We start from the raw sequence: 25,197 nt of genomic DNA on the forward strand, positions 1-25,197 counted from the left end.
CACAAAAGTGATTAAGGATAATTAAAAACGAAATAATTATAAAAATTTCATTTATTAACTTAATAAATTACAAATTACTTTCGTAAGTTGAGCATTCGTATCAAAATTACATATACAAACAGTCTCTATACAAAGAAGTGACGAAAAAAAAAAATTTTTTTCAATTTAGAATTAATCGCGGTATATCCCGAAGAGTTCGTATTAAATAAGTGGAGTGGAACGACTATTTTAAACTATCACAATTAAATAAATTGAAAAAAAAAATAAGTCTCAACGACTAATATTACAAATTCTATAATGTCGAGCCTCGGTTATAAAATTTTGTAAATTATGTACAAATGTCGGCATATCCTGTAAAAAAAAATTAGAAACTCAAATATCTCCGAATAATTCGTTTATTTGAAATTTATGAAAAATATTCAAAACCCTAACTTACGGTATCGTGATTATGCTGAAAATTCCTCAACAAAACCTCCCGTTGTTGATGCGACACTCCATCAACGCCCTCCACGAATTTTCCGAGGAAAGTACAGAATTCCTCAAAATTAACGGCCGCCATATTGTAAACCGCCATTTGTATATCCTCCGACAGAGAGCTCTGAGATTTATCCAACAGACAATTCAAAAGGACAGAAAGAAATTCGGAAAGAAGACGACAACGAAACAACATCTGAAAACCGAAATTTTTATATTATCGCGATGAAAAAAAAAAAGAAGAATAGTTAATAATTCACTCGCCTTATGGTACAATTTCCATTTCGAATTGAGATCCTCCAACGCCGCCAAACTTATACGGAAAATGTTAATGTCATGTTGCAACAACGCCTGACCGAAAACTTGTAACACCGCCAACAATTGTTCGGGTTGTTGGGGTCGTTCGGCGCCAGGATCCGAATCGCTGCAGCCCGGCGAATAACCTAACCTCACTTGCGATACGTAGAAATACTGCCAACGGTGAAGTAGAATACTAAATTGAAGAAAAAGAAGAAAAAAAAAATGGTTTTAATCTTTTTTTTTTCGATATGAGTATCAAGTTGGACGTTACCTGTACAATAAAGTTAATAGGGCGACGAAGACGTCGCCGCCGTGGGAAACGACCGAAGGGTAAATGGTTTCCATACATAATTGAAGTATACCCGGTAGAAAAATTTTGTGATTACTACCGGGGGCTTCTACTACTAATTGTAATATTTGCAGGAGTTTGTCCAAGCCGCACAACGAACTGGCTTGTCTTTCGTTCATAGTCGCCTAAACATCATTTCACAATAAAATAAATTTAACGTTCACGACGACGAAATTAAATAAATTCAATGTTAATGTCAAATAAATAAAATAAAATGAACAATAATGTCCTTGAAATAAATAAATCATATGTCAAGGTCATGAGAATAAAATAAATTTAATGTAAATAAGGTCAAAATAAGATAAATAAATATAAATATTAAAAAAATTCAATCAAATATAAATAATTGAATAAATTAAAATAAAATTGAATAAATTGAAAAAAAATAAATGAAATAAAATGAAAAAATATATAATAAACATTAAAATAAATTTCATGCAATATAAATAATTCAATAAATCAAAATAAAATGGAATAAATTGGAAAAAAAAATAAAAATTAAAATAAATCCTACTGAACAATAAACATATTGAAATAAAATGATATAAACTGGAAGAAAAATAAATATTGAAAAAAATCAATTAGATATAAATAATTCGATAAATTAAAATAAAATGAAATGAATTGAAAAAAAAATAAATAAATATTAAAAAAATTCAATTAAATATGAATAATTCAATAAATTAATAAATAAATTGAAAAAAAAATTTAAATTAAAATAAATCCTATTAAATATAAACAATTGAAAACATTGAAATAAAATGATATAAATTGGAAAAAGAATAAATAAATATTAAAACAAATTCAATTGAATATAAATAATTCAATAAATTGAAATAAAATGAAATAAATTGGAGAAAAAAATAAACGAAAGAATAAAGTAAAAACAAATGGATAAATTAAAATAAATGGAGGAATAAAATAAAAAATATATATATAATAAACATTAAAATACATTCCATCACATATTAATAATTTAATAAATTAAAATAAAAGAAATGAATTAGAAAAAAAAAATAAATGAAGGAATAAATGAAAATAAAAAAAATAAAAATTAAAATAAATACTCTTAAACATAAACAATTGGATAAATTGAAATAAAATTGAATAAATCGGAAAAAAAATAAATGAAGAAATAAAATGAAGAAAATAATAAATAAATAATGAAAAAATCCAATCAAACAAATAATTGGATAAATTAAAATAAAATTAAATGTTGAAATAAAGTGAAAAAAAAATAAATAAATATTAAAATGAATATAAATAATTAAATAAATTGAAATAAAAATGAATAATAAATAGAATAAATTGACAACATGGCGTGTATATGTATATAAATTTCGCACTAACCTGCATAAAAACCTGTACGGCACTTTTGATTTCGTCGACTCCCAATTGTTGTTGCAACACACCCATCACGTCGAGAAAAAAAGTCAACACATGATTACTGATTTCCTTGCACCTAACTAACGATGGGAACATAAACAATCCATGTTGTATGGTTGGTTTTAAGGCAATCGTTACAAGTTTTTTAGATGATATAGGAAAATGTCTACAACTTTGTATTATCACAGATAAACTGGGTAAGACGCTTTCGACGACACCCTGTATACGATCCTCTCTAGCGTCCGAAGCGAGTTCTCTGAATAACAAACGCATTAAAAAAAGAAAACAATTTCGAAAACCAGAAAATCGACTTTTGAACCGACAATTTACCTGAAATCTTTGGTTAGGTGTTCAAAGAAGGCTCCCACGAAATGATTCCTCTGAGTCGAATCTTCTTGGTTCAGTTCCCCCCAAGGTTTCAACAACATATTACTGACGGCGTTGTTCACTATACAGTTTGTCTGTTTATCGAGAAATTTCAGATTTGGCGCGGCGTGTATGAATTGAACTACCCCCGGTATTATTATCAAATTCGGCGGGAACATTAGATCGGTTAAAGTGAGTAGAAGAAGAGCGGCGGAATGGCGGACTTTACCGTCGGCGGTGTTGCCGATGTCTCTCAATACGGGTAGCGTGATGTCCAGGACCGTCTTCACGATGTGGTTATTTAAATTTTTATGCGTAAAATGTGTTAATAATGTTTTTATGGCCGATAAAAGTTGACTGTTTCTAAAAATTTACCAAAAAAAATAAAGTTGAAACTGAAATTACGAATCGAATAAGATTCGTTACTTACAGTTCGATAAAATTTGTTGATAATTTTGAATCGTTTTCTCTTAATATTAGTTCGTTAAATTTCGGTTTATTAGCTAAAGAGGCACTTTCTAATATTTTTTCCAATACGCTATTCATTACCGTTATAACAGCTTCGTTACCATTTTGATCTACGTAAATTGATGATAACCTAAAAATTTTTCGGGAAAATTTTTTTTTTCGATTATCGATATAAATACGATATTTACCAAAATAAACGGACATATATAAATAATTTATTAAATTCTAAAAATTAAGTATTATTTAAAATGGTCATGCCGGATCTATACATACTCGATATGTAGTCGAATCGAATAGAGACAAAGTTAAACGAATGGATGTACCTGCACGTGTCGTTTATTATATTATAGTGACTGGATAACTGTTTAAAAAAATTACAATGAAAATTGTGTTTAAACAACATTCAGGACGAAATCGAAAAATTTCCGTTTTCAAAAAATTCAAATATCCAACATGTAACAGGACGTTAATTGAAAAAAAAAAGAAGAGAGAAATTGACAGATCTCATAATTGCAAATGGTGTATTAAGTGAATAAGTGGAAATCTGTAATGGAAAAAATACGTGAAACGATTGAAAAAAGAAAGTGAAAAAGTGAAAAGTGAAAATAAGTGAAAGTGGTAAATAGAAAACTGTATAATCGACAAAAAATTACCAGAAAAGCAGAAGGTGGGGTTGTAATTGTGAGTTCAAAGAATTGTTTAAAAAACTGCTTTAAGATTGAATTATGGAATTAATTTGATATTTCATAGAAATATAATGATGAAATATGTAATTTCAAATGGTATTTTTCATTTTCCGTAAAAAGAATACTATAATTACTGTAGTTTATGTTATTTCAATTTCAATTTTTAAAATTCTATATTTGTAATATTCTGACTATGTATGATAACGAAATTTACTATATTCAAATGTGAAACTAATCAAATAAACGAAATTTCAATTAAATTTTAATATAAAACAATCTTTGTGTTGATTAACTACAATTAGAAAGTGAATTTTCTTGAAATTCAATGTGTGTAGCTTTTAGCACCATTAGAGCTTTTTATAGAGTTAAAACTGATGAAACTTGTGATCTTAAGTATTTTTGATCAATATCCATAATCAAAAAGATCAAAGTCAAATGATAATTACATTTAAGCTACAAATTGTTAAAACAACAAAATTTTAATTCAAATTCCAATTAAAAACATATTTTTGAAGTTCCAGGTTTTTATATAACTGAAACTAATGAAAAGTGATTTCACGTGCTGTTGATAGAATTCTACAATTAATTTTAATTTGAATCAAATGATCATAGTTGATTTTATATCTAATTTAATTTCTACATTTTTATATTTAAGACAAAAATTGAGCTTAAAATGGTGAAAGCGACCAAATTTTGAAAAAAACTCAAAAAACAATGAAAAACCTGTTTTTGAAGTTAAACTACTGTAACAAACTGATGATACAAGTTTTTCAACAATTCTCATCATCTGAGCTCTTTTTAGAGTGAAAACTTATGAAAAGTGTGATTTTAAATCCCGCTGATCACATTCCAAGTTATAAATATGGCAAAAATGACCAAATTTTGAATAAAATACGAATTAATCAAAATTTATAATCAAAAAGACCATAAATTGATTTTAAGTGATTATAATTTATGTAATTTAAAATCTAATAGCTAGTTTTTTGTGTTTCAAGCTTAAAATGGCCAAAATCAACCAAAATTTGAATAAAATTCTAATTGAAACTGATCTGTGTGATTTCAAATACAACTGATCAAAAATTCATAATAAACAAGAATATTAATTACATTCTAATGATTATAGTAAACTCAACCTCAAATATCGCCTGTTGAGAACTATAGTGGCGTAAGTCCAAAAACATTGTTCACGCCAGAATTAATTCAAAACTCATGAAAACTGGCAACGCTGTCCGACCAACCGACTACTGAGCGAATGGAAGAAATGAGATATATAATAAGTTCTGTTGTTAAAGCTATGTAAAAAATTTTCTTACAAATAAATGTTAATGTGAACGTGTTAATAATAACTATAATACAAAAAATGGTCCTTACGAGCGGATTATAAACAAAACCAGTGAAAATTCGCAATAAACAATATATTATTAACAACTATAACCCAAAAACAATTTACCACGTGCTGCAAGCAACTATCAACGAGTGCAAAGTGATCGACCAAACAAGTAGTCGATACAATATCACGGCGACCAGACATCAACTCAACTGGCCGACTAGTTCAATTGCAAGAATCAGGCAGTTCGACCGAAATCAGAGTGAGTTTGTTCCAAATTATTTATTTCCGAATTTTTCTTTCCATTTGCGATTTCAAAGCTTCTCTGTTTGTGCTTGAACAATTTGACAATATAAAATGGCAGAACTTGGCAAACTAATAAAGAAAAGAGGTGTAATTAAAGCTCAGTTAACTATTTTCACAAAAGCGGTAAATGAATTTGCAACTATATCTAATTTAAGCCAAACAGAAGTTACAAAATTAAAAGATAGGTTACGTGATGCCGAAAATTATCTTGACGAATTCAAATCATATCAATTAGAAATAGAGTTACAGGATGATATAAATTTAGATGAGCAATTAATCGAACGAGAGAGATTTGAAAATTCATATTATGATGCAATCGCTGTTGCTAAAAACATTTTACAAAGCTACAATAATCACGATAATGATACAAATCTTAGCGTGATTTCAGACAAAGCTTGTTGTAAAAACGAGGGTATAAAGCTTCCGGATATATCACTTCCTAAATTCAGTGGAAACTTTGAAGATTGGTTAGAATTCAGGGACACATATAAATGCCTTATTCATGATAGTAAAAAATTAGATAATATTCAAAAATTTTATTACTTGCGAAGTGCACTAGGAGGAACAGCAGCGGCGTCCATTTCCAAAATCAAATATACGGCCGACAATTATGAAGTGGCATGGGCCACAATTTCAAAAAGATTTGACAATACTAAAAAATTAATATATGAACATATTAGAGCTATTTTTTCATTAGAAAATATACAAAAACCGACAGCTGAAAAACTACAAAATTTAGCTGACGATATTCACAAACATTTGGGATCTATTGAACAATTGGGGCAAAATATAACTAATTGGGATCCTCTACTAATTTTTTGGATTACTAATAAATTAGATACTAGCTCAAACCTTGAATGGGAAAGGGAAAATAGAGATCAGGAAGAATTGCCAAAGTTAGATAAATTCCTACAATTTTTACAAAAACGTTCCAATTTTCTTAATATGTTAGAATCAAAGAACAGTCTCATTTTAAATAAATCAGATTCAAAATTTAGTAATGAGGAAAATAAATTCAATAAACAAAGTAGAGTAAGGTCATTGACCTCAAGTACATATACATGCTCCTATTGCAAGAAAGAGCATTCAATATATCGTTGTGCAGAGTTTCTCGGATTAACAATAACACAAAAAAAAGATTTTGTCAAAAAATCAAATCTTTGCCATAACTGTTTGCGTTCGGGTCACTCTGTCAAACAGTGTAAATTAGGGCCTTGCAAAGTGTGTAAAGCTTGGCACAATACAATTTTGCATGAAAAACTCGAGATAGCGGACAACGCGAGCTCAAGTTCCGCAGCACTAAGCAGTGGCGTAGTGGTACCAGCGGCGGGGCAGGTGCTATTATCTACCGCCTGTTTACTCATTTCAGACAATTTCAATAATTTTCACAAAGCAAGAGCGTTATTAGATTGTGGTTCTCAAACTTCCTTTATAACGGAGGATTTGCAAAAGCGTTTGAATATTGCGACACATAAAACAGATCTTTCAATTTTCGGAATTTCAAACAATATTTCAAAGGTCAGTAAAAGGTGTAAGGTTTCATTTAAATCTATACATACCAATTTTAAAGCGCATGGCAATTGTTATATTCTAAAAGAGATTACAAGTGTGATGCCGTGTTGTCGAATCAACACGCAATCTTGGGCGATTCCAGGTGATCTAAAGCTAGCTGATCCACAATTCAATATTCCCGGACCAGTAGACATGCTCATTGGCGCGGACCTATTTTGGACAATCTTAAGCAATAACAAAATTTCGTTAGGAAAAAATATGCCGCTATTAATTGATACAGTGCTAGGTTGGGTTGTATCTGGGCAAATAAGTACTAACAACGTTGAAAAGGCTTCTTGTAATTTAAGTATAAACCAGGAATTATTAAATTCAATAGCCAAATTTTGGGAAATCGAGGAAATATCTAGCACGCGACAACTTTCTCCAGATGAACAATTTTGCGAGGACAATTTCATCAAAACTACTACCAGAGACGCGAACGGACGTTTTACAGTCACTATACCTTTGAAGCAACAACCTTCTAGTTTAGGTGAGTCGAAAGCTCAAGCCGAAAAACGTTTCTATGCATTAGAACGAAAATTCAGGAGAGATCCAATGCTGCACAGCAGATATATACAATTTATGAACGAGTATAAAGAGCTAGGCCATATGACAATTTGTAACGGCAATGATTCAAGCTTCGAATATTTCATGCCGCATCACGGAGTTTTGAGAGAAGAGAGTTTGACCACAAAACTACGGGTAGTTTTCGATGCATCAGCGCCCTCTAGCAACGGTCTATCCTTCAACAATATTCAAGTCATTGGACCCGTTTTACAAGACGATTTACTATCAATAGTCTTAAGGTTTAGGAAATATAACTATGTAGTTTCGGCAGACATAGTTAAAATGTACCGGCAAATTTCAATAACGCCCGAGCAAAGGCATTTGCAAAAAATTGTATGGCGCGAAAATCCGAGTGATAACCTGGAAGTCTACCAGCTAAATACCGTTACATACGGGCAAGCCTCTGCCAGTTATCTTGCAATACGCTGTTTAGCTAAACTCGCTGAGGATATTCAAGAAATGAACTCGGAAATAGCCGAAATCATTAAGCACGACTTTTATGTAGATGACCTGTTAACAGGTGCACCTACACTTGAGCATGCGCAATACATATGTAAAGCGATAAGTGACACTCTTAAATCGGGATGTTTCGCACTCCGAAAATGGTGCTCTAACGACACCAACGCGCTCAAAAATATAAGTTCAAATGATTTAAAATCCGATATACTAGAATTTGCGCATGATGGCAAAACAAAAACATTAGGCTTGATATGGGTTTGCAATAACGATAAGCTTCAATATAAAATTCATACCAATCCTATAGGTACAAAGGTCACAAAACGCACAATTTTATCTACTATATCAAAAATATTCGACATCCTTGGTTTACTAAGCCCATGTACTATTATCGCAAAAATGATAATGCAAAAATTATGGGAAAATAAATTAGCTTGGGATGACGCTATTCCAAAAGCTATATCTGAAAATTGGGTAAGGTTGGAGAAGGAGCTTCTTATTTTGAACGATCTTGAGTTAAACAGACAAGCTATTTGCAAGAATGCTGTTGAATTACAACTGCATGGTTTCGCTGACGCTTCGGAAAAGGCTTACGGAGCCTGTGTTTATTTGAGAAGTATTGATTCCGATCAAAAGGTTCATGTATCCCTGTTATGCGCCAAGGCAAAGGTGGCACCTATAAAAACAATACCAATCCCGCGGTTGGAATTATGCGCAGCATTGCTTCTAGCCCGCCTAACAGATAAAGCTAAAACTGCTTTGAAAATTCAATTCAAATCTTTCACACTTTGGTCGGACTCAACTATAACTCTAGCTTGGGTACGCACAAGCCCGAATCTGCTAAAAACATTCACGGCCCATAGAGTGGCAGAAATTCAGTCTCTCACTAAACACGCCGATTGGAGGCACATCCCCACCCACGATAATCCAGCAGATATTGCTTCAAGGGGAATATATCCTAGTCAAATTTTAAACTCTGATTTGTGGTGGCGCGGCCCTACTTGGCTAGCTAAGGACCCAAGTTTTTGGCCCAATGACAAGCTGGAGGTGGTTCATGATTTACCTGAACTTAAATCCAGTCTTCTGACCAATGTTGCGCCCCCTACTCTGAGTTTTCCCTTTGAACGTTTTTCAAATTTCTCAAGAATGCAACGAACAATGGCATACATTTTACGATTTAAGGATAATTGTCTTCAGAGAAATCGCAGAAGAGGCGGTTCTCTTACAGTACAGGAGTTAAGTGATTCTCTAAAATGTCTCATTCGAATTTGTCAATCTCAATCGTATTCTACCGAAATTGAAACATTGAAAAATAACAAGCCTTTGAGCTCCCATAGTAATCTATTAAGTCTTAGTCCCTTTCTAGAACCCGATGGTTTGCTACGCGTAGGAGGGCGACTAAAACATTCAAATTACTCCTTTGACAAAAGGCATCCAATTTTGATCAATTCAAAGCATCATTTTTCAAAGCTACTATTTTTACAAGAACATGAACGCCTATTGCATGGCGGCCCTCAGCTGCTCTTAAGCACTATAAGAGAAAATTACTGGGTTATATCCGGTAGAAATCTTGCACGAAAGACTGTTAAGAATTGTGTGAAATGCTTCAAATTCAATGCTAAAACCATACAGCCAATTATGGCCAACTTACCGCGCGATAGAACTAATCCTTCTAGTGCATTTTCAATAGTGGGAGTTGATTACGCGGGGCCATTTATGATTAACGATAAGAAAGGTAGAGGTTGTCGTTTAAGTAAATGTTATATTGGCGTATTTATTTGTTTATCAACTAAAGCAGTCCATTTGGAATTGATTTCTAGCCTTTCTTCAGAATCATTTATTCAAGCGCTATATCGTTTTGTCTCTAGACGAGGCAAACCATCAAAAATATTGTCCGACAATGGAACAAGCTTCGTCGGGGCACAGCGAGAGCTAAAGGATTTTCTAAAACATGGCAGCAACACTATAATCGAGAAATGTAGCTCTCAGAATATAGAGTGGAGGTTTATACCACCCTACTCTCCTCATTTCGGAGGTTTGTGGGAAGCAGCTGTCAAAAGCGTAAAGCATCATTTAAGGCGCGTTTTAACCCAAGTTCATTTATCATTTGAAGAATTTGCCACAGTTCTCGCACAGATCGAGGCGATTTTGAATTCGCGTCCTTTATGCCCACTGAGCTCTGATCCCAACGATTTTGGACCTCTTACCCCAGCTCACTTCTTGATTGGAAGACCAATAATTGCAGCACCTGATCAAGATGTCACCGACATAAAAATGAATCGACTTTCCAGATTTCAGCTCGTACAACAATTAGCACAGCACTTCTGGAACAGATGGAAATCTGAGTACATTGCGGAGCTCCAAAGACGCACCAAATGGAAGTCCAACCAAGGCCATCTAGTAGAAGATTCTCTCGTTTTAGTGAAAGGCGAGAACACTATGCCCACTCAGTGGTTATTAGGTAGAATCAGCAAGCTCCATAGAGGCCCTGACGGTATCGCTAGGGTCGCTTCTATAAGAACTCCCTCTGGAGAAATCATCAAAAGAAGCTTTCAAAAAATCTGCCCCCTTCCAGTTGACCTTTGAAAGCCATCCTTATGCTTTCAACGCGGGGAGTATGTTCACGCCAGAATTAATTCAAAACTCATGAAAACTGGCAACGCTGTCCGACCAACCGACTACTGAGCGAATGGAAGAAATGAGATATATAATAAGTTCTGTTGTTAAAGCTATGTAAAAAATTTTCTTACAAATAAATGTTAATGTGAACGTGTTAATAATAACTATAATACAAACATCATACTGGAGAAAACAGCTTCCGTTGTAATTTTTTTTTGCTTTTTTTCTTCAAGTTTTAGCCTCTTTCTTAGACATAACGAGGGTAATGGTTTAAAAATAATCATGCGCCATTCCCACCCTAAACGTGCGGCTTTTTTGCTCCACTCTCTCATGGCGAATATCGTGCTCTACAGGCAAAGCTTTGAAATAACTTTTCGCCACTTCTGCACATAAAATATAGGTCATCCTAGTGTTGTTTGGATGTCTTAACTCGAAAATCGATTTTTTATAGTTTCGCCACTATGATTCTCAGCAGGCGATATAGTCGCTTTTTTGCATTCAAGACATAAATCGAGTTTAAAATGAACAAAAAGACCAAATTTTAAATGAAATTTCAATTAAAAACATGTTATTGATGATTAACTGACATAACAAGCTGAAACATCAGGTTTTTATCAATTTTCACGGTCTTTTTATAATTCAAACTGCTAAAATGTGCAATTTTAAGTCTCATTGAGCAAAATCCGTAATCAAAAAGACTTGATTAAATTTTAATGATTATACTACTTAATACCAAATTTAGATGTTTTTTATTTTTGAATTTGAGACACAAATTAGATTAAAATGGTCAAAAACATGAAATTCTGAATAAAGTTCGGATTAAAAACCTTTTTTCGACTTTTAGAAGAGAATAAATTGAGTTTTTCATGAATATTTGCTTTTGATCAAAATCCTTAATCGAAAATACTTTAAACGTCATCTAGTTGAGCTTAAAATTGCAAAAAAGTTCAAATTTCGAATGAAACTCGAATCAAAAACCTATTTTTGAAATTTCTCTACCACTACAAGACCATAAATCGAGTTGTCAACAATTTTCACCATCTTAAGAGCTCCTTTTAGAGTTAAAACTGATAAAACTTCCGAATTTAAGTTCAGTTGATCAAAATTCATAATCAAAAAGACTATTAATTAGATTCTAATTATTATAGTCGGTTTTTTTTTCATTTGACACAAATTGTGTTAAAAATAGCCGAAAAGACGAAATTTCGGATTAAAAATCTTTTTAGAAGCGGAAAACTCGAGTTTTTCATGAATATTTGCCGTTGATCACAATCCATAATCAAAAACACTATAAAAAGCATTCAAATGATTATAATTGACGTAATTTCAAAGTTAGTTGCTGTTTTTTGTGTATAAAAACGTATTTTTGACATTTTTCTACCAAAACAAACTGATAAATCAAGTTGTTCATCAATTTCCACCATCTTTAGAGCTATTTTTAGTGTTAAAACTCGTTGATCTAAATCCATAATCAAAAACACTATAAACATCATTCAAATAATTATAATTGTCAAATTGTCAAATAAGGTCAAATTTTAAATTCCCATTAAAAACCTGTTTTTGACATGACTTAATCTCAAAATCTAGTTGCTATCCTTTTTTTGAGTTTAACAACACAAAATGATCATGAATGAATGAAAAAAAACCATTTCTCTACCATAACAAGCCAATAAATCAACTTTTTCATCAATTTCCAACATCTTTAGAGCTCTTTTTAGACACGTTTTAAGTTTCGTTGATCAAGATCCATAAACGTCATTCAAATAATTATAATTGTTAAGTCTAGTTGCAATTTTTTGTATTTTACACACAAATTGAATTTTAAAATAGTCGGAACAACAAATTTTTCAAAAAATTTCCTAATAAATCATTCTTTTAACAATTAAAAGGTTAAATAAAAAAAATGTAAAACCTAGAAATTATTTTAAAAAAATTCATATTCTTATAAGTACCTAAGCAAATTGAATTAATTTGTCGTACTCACCTGGTAAGCATTTGGGTGAGTGAAGAAAAATCTTTAAAAACATAACAAAGTCTTCCACTTTCCGATAATTCCAATTTCAAACAATGATTTTGATAACCCAGAGACGCATCTAAACTTCGGAACATATCAAAACAAACTATCCAAGGCGAAAGCTACAAAATCAATTAAATCACGACGTTGAGACACTAAATTAACTCTAAAACGAGGTTCGAATTCTAGAGACACTCACCACTAATCCAAAGGTTTCGTCCGGGGCGTATTCGGCGATAACAGCAATGACTTCTATGGTTGTTTTCAAAAATATTTGCCATTCGGTCTCGTCCTAAACAAAATTAGTTGAAGAAAAAAAAATTTTTCAACGAAATTTACTCACATCCTCGTCTAAATCCACTTCGTTGATACAATTGAGTTGAGAAAAGTTACAAGTGAATTGGATTTTTTTCAAAAGAGCTGTTACCAAAGTTACAAACACATCCGAGTACCTTCAAAATTGAATATTTCGATGAAAATTTCGTTTCCAGTTGAAACTTTCGTTAAACTCACTTTTTCGCGTTTTCCGGTTTTAGTTGTTTGACGAAACTAACCCAAACTGTCGTACAGCATAAATAACATCGAACTGTTGGTAATTGCATGGTGAGTTGAAATAAGGGTGATAAAAACCCCAATGCAGTGAAACCCGGTTCGGATTCTAGTTTCCAAAGGTGATGTTCGATAAGTAATACCAACAATTCCGACAGTTTTTCCATGAAACTACGAAATATCACATAAACACTCTATTAAAATACGTATTAACGAAAGTGAAAGTTAGGTTATGTATTCATTAATTTTAATTGTTTTTTACATTTCTATTTTTATATATACGCTCCTATTTTATTAAATTCGAATCCCTAACAGGTAATTATAATAATAATGTTTGTAGGATGAGTTTAATTAGTATTTGTATATCAAAACTTACTTAAAAAACGACTTCAGATTGTGAATATTTAAAAAAGTCTCATAACAAACACTTTTTTTCTTATTTTTGCACTTTTTATAACAATGATGAAAATTTTAATTGTATTATAATATTTATAAATTGATATGACCATTTTTACGACTTTTATATAACAAAACTTATTTTGACAGCGCAAAATTTGTTAATAATTATTGACTTAAAATATTCTTCTTTTTTCTATATCTTGTCCTTTATCTATGTAGTTATTTATTACTGTGAAACTGGAAAATATTCGAAAAAATCGTATTGGTTATAAATAAAAAGAAAAGGCAAATTGACGTTACTTACTTAATATTTCGCAAATTTAGACATTTATACTGAATCTAATTAATTACAATGATTATTTTTATAATAAATTATCGGATTAGATAACTAATTACGAATTTACAAACATTATTTTCACATTTAAACGAATTAAAGTTGACTTTGGCAACATAGCATTACATTTGCTGTTCGATAGGCATAAGATGGGTATACGGAAAATTGGAATTGAAAAAAAAAGTATATTCAACAAAAAAATTATCGAAACCTGAAAATATCGATTTGAACCACTCGTAACGCGTCGTCAAATATTCCCTTCTTTCTGAATATCCCTCGTTATTATAGAAATTTCGATAAAAGAATATTTATATAGACAGTTGTCTAACGAGAATTTTTTGAAAAAGAATTGAAATACGATGATGTAAAAAAGAAGAAGAAATACAAAACTTCGGAACATAGATAGTTTATATATATAGAGGAAACACAGGAGAGGTAAAATAGAATAACAATGTCATTAGAGGTTATGTTAATTAAAATCAAATTGAGATAAACAGATTTAATTCAAAATATTTTACGTCACTAATAACGTTATAGTAATTGAATTTGACTGAAATAAAATTGAAATTGGCAATTTAGCATTAAATTTAGTATTCTGTAGATACACGAGAGGTATACGAAAAGTGAGAATGTTTTGAAATTAAAATAATACGAAGAACAACAATAAAAATTATTTGAATATAAAGAAGGCGATTGTAATAATTTTTTTTTCTTATTTAGTCACCAAACAAATTGATTTGAACCACTCGCCAGTCATCGTCGTCAAATATTCCCTACTTTCTCAATAGCCCCCGTAATCATAGAAATTACGATAAATTGACATTTAGATAGACATCTGTCAACGAGAATTTAAAAAAAAAAGAATTGAAATACAATCGAGTATTATAAAAAAAAGAAGGAAACAAATACAAAACTCCGGAACATAGATAATTCATATACATAGAGGAGACAGTAAAAGGGTTACGTTCATTAATATCAATTTGACGTTAATATATTTCATTTTATATACAGTAAAAACTATATTGCGTCAGTAATTACGTCATAATAATTCGAAAATATTACGAAATTTACATTAGCAAATTGCCTGAGTCGTTTAGTAGGCGAAAGACAAGTGACAAGGAAAGAAGAATTACCTAAACAAAGGTAAGTAAACAATTACTTAATTTGAGGTTATGTATAACTAATATAGTTCAATTGTTGTCTTAAAAACTCGACTTTTATTTGAATTCATAAATGTAATATGTAATATATATATATATATATATATATATATATATATATATATATATATATATATATATATATATATACAAAAAATAATTATAAGCAAGTATATACGATGGTAAAGTGTATTTATAGAAAAGATAATCGTTTCTGTAGATATCTATGATTCAGTATATTATAATATTATATATTATTTCAAAATCGAAACGAAGCTGGCTGAATAACCTTAATAGCTAAGACGGGAACCTTTCTAGTTTAGAAGAAGTTAATTTAAGTGATAGTTTATGTGAATAATTTGATTGTGTTGTGAGTTTTCTTATAATTTCTTTCGAGTTTTTGTTTTTTTCTTAGCTATTGTAATAAAAGCTGTTTTTTTCACAATATAATGTGAATGAATTGATTATTGTTTGTGAATTATACCAAAATAGATCAAACAGTGAGTGTATAGCAAGAAAATGTTGAAAAAGAATGCAGTGTAACCTTAAATTGTTGTAAGAAATAATTTTTTATGATAACACGATACTAATAAGAAGATTTTAAATCGATTTTTTGTATAAGAAGTAAGTTAAACATTATAAAAATATCGAAAATTATTAAATCAATAATAACAATATAAAAACCATGAAATATTCTAAAAAAATACGTACATGGGATCAAGTGAATCGATTCTATTGGACGAACTCGTGATATCTTTCAACAAATCTTCGATTTGATGATAAAGTTGAAAATAAAAGGGTTGGGTATGAGGCGGTGTGCATTTTCTATAAAGAAGTTCGTTAATCGTCGACAAGGCAAGAACGCACATATCATCGTCGTCCTATCAAAAAAAAAACAACTCAAAAATTTCGAAAAATAGGTTAATTACTTCGTCTATTACCTGTGAATACGAGGAAACGTTAGTAAAACTAAAAATGGCGCATATAATTTGCGAAGGAATCCTCTGAATGGGGGCCCAAGTAAATAAGTGTTGTACTGTTTCTAGGGCTTGTTTGGTCAACATTTTCGTATCGGGTCTGAAGGCCGATGTCACCAAATGTTGAGATAACGTCGGGGACGACGAAGGATGCGCGGGCGAAGGCGGCGGGGTGGCAGTGGAAGTGTGTCGCGGTTTAGACCCTACCGACAATATATTTCCTCATCGTATCCCAAAAACGTTATAAATTTTTCGAAAATCGACAATATAAATATCGATTATACAGGGTGAAAATTGAATTTCACTTCAAACATCAAAAGGATACGAAATTTGATCAATTTTAAGGTTAGCTACATACTTTTATGGTTTTTAAACGATTTATTCTTGAGGTGGTTTAATAAAAAATAATCTCATTTAATATTGTTGGGATTCTATCATTTGCGAAACGTTTGACTCGAAAATATTTTCAAATTTCCAGCAGAATTAGCTGTAGCGCCGTTTTGTTCAAAATATCAATGTATAGTGATTGTACTTGAAAATCTCTGTGCTCCACTGCCAATTTTAAGAAAAATCAACTCGATGTTGACAACTTGAAATGCCGATGAAAACTATTCAGGAACCTCCTCCAAAAGCCACGTTTTCTTTTATCTAACACTTCGCGAATCATTCTCCAGGTATATTTGCCGATTTACGAAAGAAAAATTATTAGAAGACATAATCTGTTGTATATTTCGAATATAGTTCCAAGAAAACTCGAAAACACCCAGTGTATTCGATGGTTTACAGTAAAAACATAATTAGAAGAGAAAATCCATATAATATTTCACATAGTAGTTTGGGAATATTCTAAAACTCGAAAACACCCAGTATATTCCCTAATTTATAGTACAGCTCGAAAATATTCAAAACCACCCTGTATATTCGCATGTATATAACTTTTTACCAATATAAATCAACAATAATGGTGCAACACCCTGTATATTCGTCTGTTTACAATAAAAATATTAATAGAAGAGACAATAAAATGATAAAAGTAAAACACGCTGTATATTTGACCATTTACAAAGTAAAATTTATTAAAAGACAAAATCTGTTGAATATTTAAAATATTGGCTGGAAAGTATTTAAAAAAAGACCCTGTATATTAGCATGTTTATCACTTTTAATTGATAAAAATCAACAATACAAGTGAAACACCCTGTATATTCGCCGATTTACAAACGAAAAATTGATTAGAAGACAAAATCTGTTAAATATTTCAAATATTAGCTGGAAAATATTAAAAAACGCCCTGTATATTCGTCTGTTTACAATAAAAACATGATTAGAAGAGAAAATAAAACAATAAAAGTGGAACACACTGTATATTCGTCGATTTACAAACGAAAAATTGATTAGAAGACAAAAACTGTTGAATATTCCAAATATTAGCTGGAAAATATTAAAAAAAAAACCCTTTGTATTCGTCTGTTTACAATAAAAACATTATTAGAAGAGAAAATAAAAGTGAAACACACGGCATATTCGTCGATTTACAAACGAAAAATTGATTAGAAGACAAAAACTGTTGAATATTCCAAATATTAGCTGGAAAATATTAAAAAACGCTCTGTGTATTCGTCTGTTTACAATAAAAACATGATTAGAAAAAAAATGAAACAATAAAATTGAATCTCACTGTATATTCGTCGATTTATAAACGAAAAATTGATTAGAATGCAAAATCTGTTGAATATTTAAAATATTAGCTGGAAAATATTTAAAAACACTCTGTATATTTGCATGTGTATAACTTTTGTACATATAAATCAACAATAAAAGTGGAACACTCTGTATATTCATTAAATATTTTGAATAGTAGCCTAAATATATTGAAAATGTTAATTAAACATGAAAAGATTGTGGAATTATAAAAATAACAATATTTGAACTAGTTTTTGAAAACAAAAATTCAATTATATAACTTCGTATCAACATAAATCAACAATAAAATAAATTTATCGCCTTGAATTTAAAAAAAAAAACTGAAATTCAATAACATTAAGTCACTTTTTAACCACATAACTCTCGCACTTACCTAGATTTTCCAATATATTCGTCAACATCTGAAAAACTATGGGAATGTATTGTTGTAACAGTCTTGTAACTTCATCTTTCCTAGTACCATCTGTAAAAGTCGCTTGAATTCCCATGAATTCCTCACTACAAGTTTTCAATAGAATCAACCCCATCAATTGACTAGCTTCCGATTTCAACAGCTAAAAAACAAACAGAAAATAAAATTTGATACAATTAAATAAATTTCAGGCTCACTTCTAATACGTTATCGAAAAAATTCGGATATCTAAGAGGCCAATCATGTTTCGCTATATCCACTAGCAATTTAGCGTATTTAGTCCTGAAAAAATGCGGTGAAGAATGTCCGTTTTCTACTAAAAAATTTTGCAATACGTTTTTTATTTCTTCTTTAGATGACCAATCGATGTTATACCACTGTTGGTTTATCACAGACTATAAAATTTTCACTTTTTAAACAATGTTTATACAAAAAAATCGCACTAACCTCCAAAGTTGATAAGGCGAACATTTTAACGTATTGACTGGATGTATTCGTGATAAAATAAATGGAGTATTTCCATAGGTGAGGCAGTGATTTGAAGTAATTCAATTGAATTTCTATATCGTGTTTTCTTCTATTGCTGGTGTGTGGATTAAAAAACTCGTCCATTAAATGTTCGAGTGCAAACAATGATCCGTTATCCGGAGGATCCTGCAAATTTTATCAGGATATACGTAAAAGTAATTAAGAAATACTGATTTTTTTTCGTTTGATGTATAAAAACATATTTGTTATCTTACCATTGTTATGCACAGATGTACTAAATTCGGTTTTTTTTTTAGTAAAGAAATGTTAAAAAAGAAATTAAAGTTGTTAAAATTTATAACCAAGTTCCCTACCCTATGGTCTATAGTAAATGACACTGAGGTCGGAATGACAGAAAACTGTCAGACTTACCATTTTCATTGGTAAACTAAAGAAAATATTAGGGTGTGGTCACATAACGATTTTGAAGTAAATAAGCTTAATAAATCCAACCAATCAGCGCTATTTTTTATAACACCATACTTAATAATAATAAATACTGCATTAATCTACATTAAAACAATTGTTATTTATATTGTAGATCCAAATATTGGTATAAAAAAGTGTATTGATTGGTTGTTTTTATTACGCTATGTGTATTTTAAAACTTTTATTTTCTTCATGTGACTACACCCTCATTGACACTTTGGCAACTGACATTTTAATCGTTGTACAATTTTACGCATTCCATAATATTTCGTGTTGATATTTATATTAAAACTATTATTAATAATGTTGATTTATTTTTCCGGTAAAACATATTCATTTCTATACAAAAAGTATTAAAAACAATTAATTCACTTCAACTTTTAACTACTTGGACCTTTTGTTATGTTTTTCGTAATGAATAATAGCGATTTTTCGAGACAAAATCAGTTAAAAGTAATAATAAGGACTTGAAAAGGACAGAGTTGAATTTTGAACTAATTTTCTATCAAAAGAGACCTAAACTCAAGATAAATCATAAAAAACAACTTTCTATACACGAAGAAATAAAATTTTAGTCGTCTATAACAATATTTATGGGTGATGTTTTAAGTCTGACAGATAGTATAAATATCGATAAAAGAGAAGAAGACTATATCTTACTGTTTATTTATAAAATATGTTATAATTATATTTATTTATTTTCAACAGGGAATTTAAATTTTATATTTTTCACAAGTTTATAATTTATATTATATTTAATAAAAACATTTTAGTAATATATCAATAATTTGACATATGTGAAAAGTTATGACATGACCTATAAAATAGCGCCATCTTTAATAAAATAATGAAAACACGATAAAAATAAAAATCGAAACCACACAATGGTTTCACTTTTTGAAAATTACGAACAGCAATATTCAGTATTAACAGCCGACATTACCGCCCAAATTGGACTCCTAACAGCTTCAGCTACTAGTAAGCAAATGTTTATTTTTTTTAATTTAAAATGTAGGTTAACCACCTACCTTTTTTTTTCTATAGAAGATCGTCGCCAGCTCATTTCAAATATTGAAAAACATGTCGAAGAAGCTCAAGAATTGGTAAGACTTTTATAATATTTATAATCTTAGGTATCAATATTCGTTATTTAGCTGGAACAAATGGAGTTGGAAGCGAGAGAAGTGGATCAATCGAAAAGACAAAGATGTAGAACGAAATTGGATTGTTACAGAGCCGAATTGAAGAGGCTCACTTTGGATTATATAAAATCAAGATCGGTTAAACAAGGAATTTTATACGACAGTTCGGAAGAATTGAACGACATCAGAATATCTTCTGATCAAAAACAGAGGCTTTTAGACAATTCCGAAAGGATAGAAAGAACTGGAAAGAAACTGGAGGAAGGTTATAGAGTCGTAGTGGAAACCCAAGAAATCGGCAACGAAGTTTTGAAGAATTTAGGCGAACAGAGGGAAACTATACAAAGAAGTAGAACAAGGGTGAGAAAATATTTATTGTAATGAAATTTATGTGAAATTAACGGGTTTTTTAGCTAAGAGAAGCCGATGAGGAACTAAATAGATCCAGTAGATTGATGAATTCAATGATTATGAGATCTTTACAACAAAAAGTTGTGATTTATACAGTTTGTGTTTGCTTCGTTATAGCTGTTTGTCTCGGGGTTTATATAGGGATCAAAAGGAGATGAAAATACGTTTTAATCAAACTTAGAACATTGTAAGTGCAAATTGTATTAAATTAAGTCCTAATTTTTACTAAATTAACCATATAATTAATTTATAAGATAATTTAATCGTGTTTTTTGGGTTTTAGTAAATTTTTCTTATTCAATTTTCATATTTTTTATAATTGTATCAAAAAATAAGGGGGAGTTAATTTTTTTATTATTTTATTTGTTAAAAAATGTCTATTAACAGTTTGTTTGCGTGTATCTATCAGTGGAAAAGGGGTTAATGTATGATGTTGGTGGGAAACGATGTTAAATTGATGATTTTAGGTTGTTTTGTTCAAATTTGAGTTCAATTTTTGTCAGAAACTTTCCTATTTTGGAAAGAATGTACAAATATGTCTTATTATTTGTCTATATTTCGCTTAAAGGACATAACTTTCAGCATTAGTCAGAAATTATGTAAAACTGGTGAAATTCCTCAATTTTTAAATGAATTTGGGTTTAATTTTTGCTAAAACTTCTGCTATTTCGTAAAATTGTGGTTTATGTTCATCAAAAGGATGAAAAATGTTTTTTTTCTTAATGAAATGGACAAATATCTCTTGAATTTACTCTATGGTCAACTTAAAGGGCTTAAATCACACGAAAAGGGGGTTGAACTCGTGAAATTTTTCGAAATTCCTTCTTCTGACCCTTCCAGGCATTTAATCAAGATTTTTGGTCAAATTTAGGTTTTATTTTTGCTAAAACTTCTACTATTTCGTAATATTTAGGTTATATTTCGTCAAAAGGATGAAAAATGTTTTTTTTTCTGATTCAAATGGGCAAATATTTCTCGAATTTACTCTACGGTCGACATGAAGGGCATAAATCACACTGAAAAGGAGTTGAACACATGAAATTTTTCCAAATTTGCTTCAAAATTCCTTCTTCTGACCATTCCATGCATTTAATCAAGATTTTTGGTCAAATTTGGTTTTTATTTTTGCTAAAACTTGTGCTATTTCGTAATATTGTGGTATATGTTCATCAAAAGGCTGAAAAATATCTTTTTTCTGAATGAAATGAACAAAAAAATGGAAATATCTTTTAGATTTAGCCTACAGTCAACATAAAGGACTGAAATACATGCTTTTAGGTGGAAATGTTGTTAAACTGATGAAATTCTTCAGGTTTAAAGTTTCTTTTTTTTTACTATTTCAATCATCAAAAGGTAATTTTTGAATAAATTTAACGAAATCAACTAAAAAATGTCGAAGTATCTCATGAACTTGGTCTAAGGTCAAAATGAAGGCCTCAAATACATGATCTTAGTTGGAAATGTTCATAAACTGATGAAATTGTTCAAAATTAGCTTCAAATTTTCTTTTTTATTATTATTTCAGCCATTAAATGGAGATTTTTGTAAAAAGCTCTGGTATTTTCAAATGTTGTGTCTTATGTTCGAACAATTAAAGAAAATTGATTTTTTCTGAACGAAATGAACCAAAAAATGTACAAATATCTCTTGTCTTTTGTCTATCTTTTGCCTAAAGGACATAAAGGTGTGTATTGATTGAAAATGTAGTTAAATTTTTGAAATTTGATTAAAAAATTCTTCTTTTAACCATTCCAGCCATTCAATGAAAATTTTTCATCAAATTTGACTAAAATTTTTATTTTCCCTTGATTATATCTTTTACCTATCCATCTAATGTTAATAATTTGTAACCAAACAAAATGTACCAAGATTTTTTTTGTTATATTTTAGTTCATTTTTCACAAAAAAATTTCACAAAACTCCAAATATATCTTCAAATTCAAGAATATTTCCTTTAATCCTTAAAGACTTTTAAATATAAGACTTTAACCTTACAATTTCTCATTTCTATTATAAAGTCACAGTCGCACATTTTACTTTGTAATTTAATTTTTTTCATGGTAAATTATCTTCACTTTAGGTCTTTTTTAGAAATTGCCTATCATGAGAGATGTAAAATGAAAATAATGTACCACAAAAAAACATATAAAACTGTCTAAAAATTGAAGAAATTCATTTATTTTTGCGCTTATTATGTAAAAGTTTTCAAAAACGTTAAATTCAACCCAGAATATGTGTATATAAACATTTATATATGTATAATTACTAGTCTTTTAAATTTAAGAAAATTTTTAAACGATTTCGTCAAATATGAACGAAATATTTAAAATGAAATTTCATTTTGTATTGTATTTGATGAAATTTTTAATCCTGTGAATACATAAATGCTTACGAATCTTGTAAATCTTTTGTATTCACTTGTATCAACAACAATACGGCACAAAAGTCCCTAGATTTGAATAATCACAACCGGAAATATTTACGTCGTTAATCTATATTTAAATAATTTTTAAGGTAACCACATATAGTATTTAATGTGTAAATAATATGATTTACGTTTAACAGAGATCGAAGACTTTGTGTAAGACTGACCAGCTCAGTAAAAAAAATTTTTTTTTTGATAATTTCGTCCTGCTAGTCAGTTTGACACCAAATCTAATTAAATTTTACGTTTATACATTCCTGTATACATATGACGCTGCAAATGTGATTGTTTTATCAATAAAACTAATTTAAATGAATGAAATTTGTTTTTTTGTATCTTCTATTTCTAAATCCTAAAACCCTGTTATAAATTAAAAAAAAAAGTTATTAAACTGTGATTTTAGTACAAAAATTTGTTATATCGAACGAAATTACCCCACAAAAGACTACAATTAGTGTTAATTCACTAGCAAATCAATTTTTATATATATTATTTTCAAATACGAATGGGCTAATACGGTACTATCCTAATTACTATAAAATTTTGTCAATTATAGAAATCTTATATAATTCTATTGTTTACAATTTGAACAAATATGACAAATGTGCTTTTTCTCAATAAAACTAATTTAAATAAACGAAATTTTGTTTTTTTGTCATATTTTATTTCTAAATCCTAAAACCCTGTTTTAAATTAAAAAAAAGGTATTAGACTGTGATTTTGGTAAAAGAAACTGTTCTATTAAACGGAATTACCCTTCAGAAGATTACAGTTATTATTATCTTACCTGCATATCAATTTTTCGATATATTTCCAAATATGAATGTGCTAGTAAGATACTGTCCTAATTATTATAAAATTTCATCAATTATAAAAACACTTATTTAATCCTATTTAAATGTTTAAAATTTATACAAATGTATAAATAAAAGTGTTATACGTTTTTTATACGTGTAACAATAAAAAGTATTTGTAACAACTAAAATTTTACCCATTTCACGAACGAACACAACCACGTACTATTAAAAAATTCTCTCACTATATTGATAACTCAAAAATAAAAATTAAGATGTAGAAATGTATATTTTCAAAATAAACTACACACAAAAACAATTAAAATATTGTACATGAAAAATTCATTATTGTTTAGAACAGCCATTTTGTAATCTTGTAGAACGTGTCAAATCTTTAGTAAGATATGGGAATAAAAGTATTACAAGACAACGATATTTATTCAGTTTTCTTTCAGAATATCACTTAAAAAAATAAAATAAATCATCACTATTATCGATATTATTATAAATATCAATTATTAATCAATAAATTGATTATTAACCATAACTTTCATTAACCAGAATCACCAACTAAAATTATTTTCTTTTGGCCAACTTATGCGGACAGATTCAAAAGGAAAATATACTTTCAGAAATTAATTAAGTAGATCATTTGTCAACTGATTGTGAATCCTAAAAAAGAACCAAATTTTGATAACAATTTACGAGTGGCGTACAATTTTCGATGGAAATTGCAAATTTAAAACATGAAATTCTTGATTTCCATTACTCTTTTATTGCGTTGATTCTACCATGTTATTTAATAATTGACAACGAGAAGTTATCAACGATTTATTAAAGTTTAATACTGATAACCCAGAGAATTAATAGTAGAGAGCCATTTAAGAGGATGAAATTGATTTCAACGTTCAAAAAATCATAGACAAATTAAACAATCAGTCAAATGATCGCTTTCACCCACTGGTCTATCTAGCATATCGTTCCGATTATCTGATCAGTTTCTGAACCACAATGTTTGTGATCATAGTTTCCGAAATGTCCTAAAATGAATGTTTGAAAATTGT

General features: G+C 29.7%; 2 protein-coding genes across 5 annotated transcripts; one reads left to right on the forward strand and one right to left on the reverse strand.

The window, feature by feature from the left end:
- Positions 1–33: 33 nt before the first annotated feature.
- Positions 34–24,749, reverse strand: LOC130896250 (exportin-6-like). 3 transcript variants are annotated; one of them, XM_057804199.1, is made up of 18 exons: positions 19,522–19,587; positions 19,305–19,441; positions 18,852–19,058; positions 18,602–18,799; positions 18,366–18,546; positions 16,253–16,491; positions 16,023–16,192; positions 13,383–13,589; positions 13,213–13,321; positions 13,069–13,161; positions 12,840–12,991; positions 3,306–3,473; positions 2,840–3,238; positions 2,474–2,765; positions 1,046–1,248; positions 739–967; positions 437–670; positions 34–351 (listed from the first exon to the last, which is right to left on the reverse strand). In XM_057804199.1, exons 2-18 carry the CDS (start codon positions 19,311–19,313, stop codon positions 271–273), a joined length of 3,171 nt encoding a protein of 1,056 aa, XP_057660182.1. In that variant the 5' UTR covers positions 19,314–19,441; positions 19,522–19,587; the 3' UTR covers positions 34–270. The 3 variants fall into 3 exon arrangements, with proteins under 3 accessions (XP_057660182.1, XP_057660183.1, XP_057660185.1); XM_057804200.1 differs by lacking the exons at positions 19,305–19,441; positions 19,522–19,587 and adding an exon at positions 24,127–24,749; XM_057804202.1 differs by lacking the exon at positions 19,522–19,587 and having other exon boundaries at positions 19,148–19,311.
- On the forward strand, positions 20,017–23,655 carry LOC130896254 (vesicle transport through interaction with t-SNAREs homolog 1A). Of its 2 annotated transcripts, XM_057804222.1 has the most exons (4): positions 20,017–20,339; positions 20,406–20,464; positions 20,516–20,863; positions 20,917–23,655. In XM_057804222.1, the coding sequence occupies exons 1-4, from the start codon at positions 20,246–20,248 to the stop codon at positions 21,070–21,072; spliced, it is 657 nt and encodes a 218-aa protein (XP_057660205.1). In that variant the 5' UTR covers positions 20,017–20,245; the 3' UTR covers positions 21,073–23,655. The 2 variants fall into 2 exon arrangements, with proteins under 2 accessions (XP_057660205.1, XP_057660204.1); XM_057804221.1 differs by having other exon boundaries at positions 20,085–20,464.
- Positions 24,750–25,197: the final 448 nt, after the last annotated feature.

This window comes from Diorhabda carinulata, chromosome 7 (assembly GCF_026250575.1).
Source record: "Diorhabda carinulata isolate Delta chromosome 7, icDioCari1.1, whole genome shotgun sequence".
Classification (NCBI taxonomy): Eukaryota; Metazoa; Arthropoda; class Insecta; order Coleoptera; family Chrysomelidae; genus Diorhabda; species Diorhabda carinulata.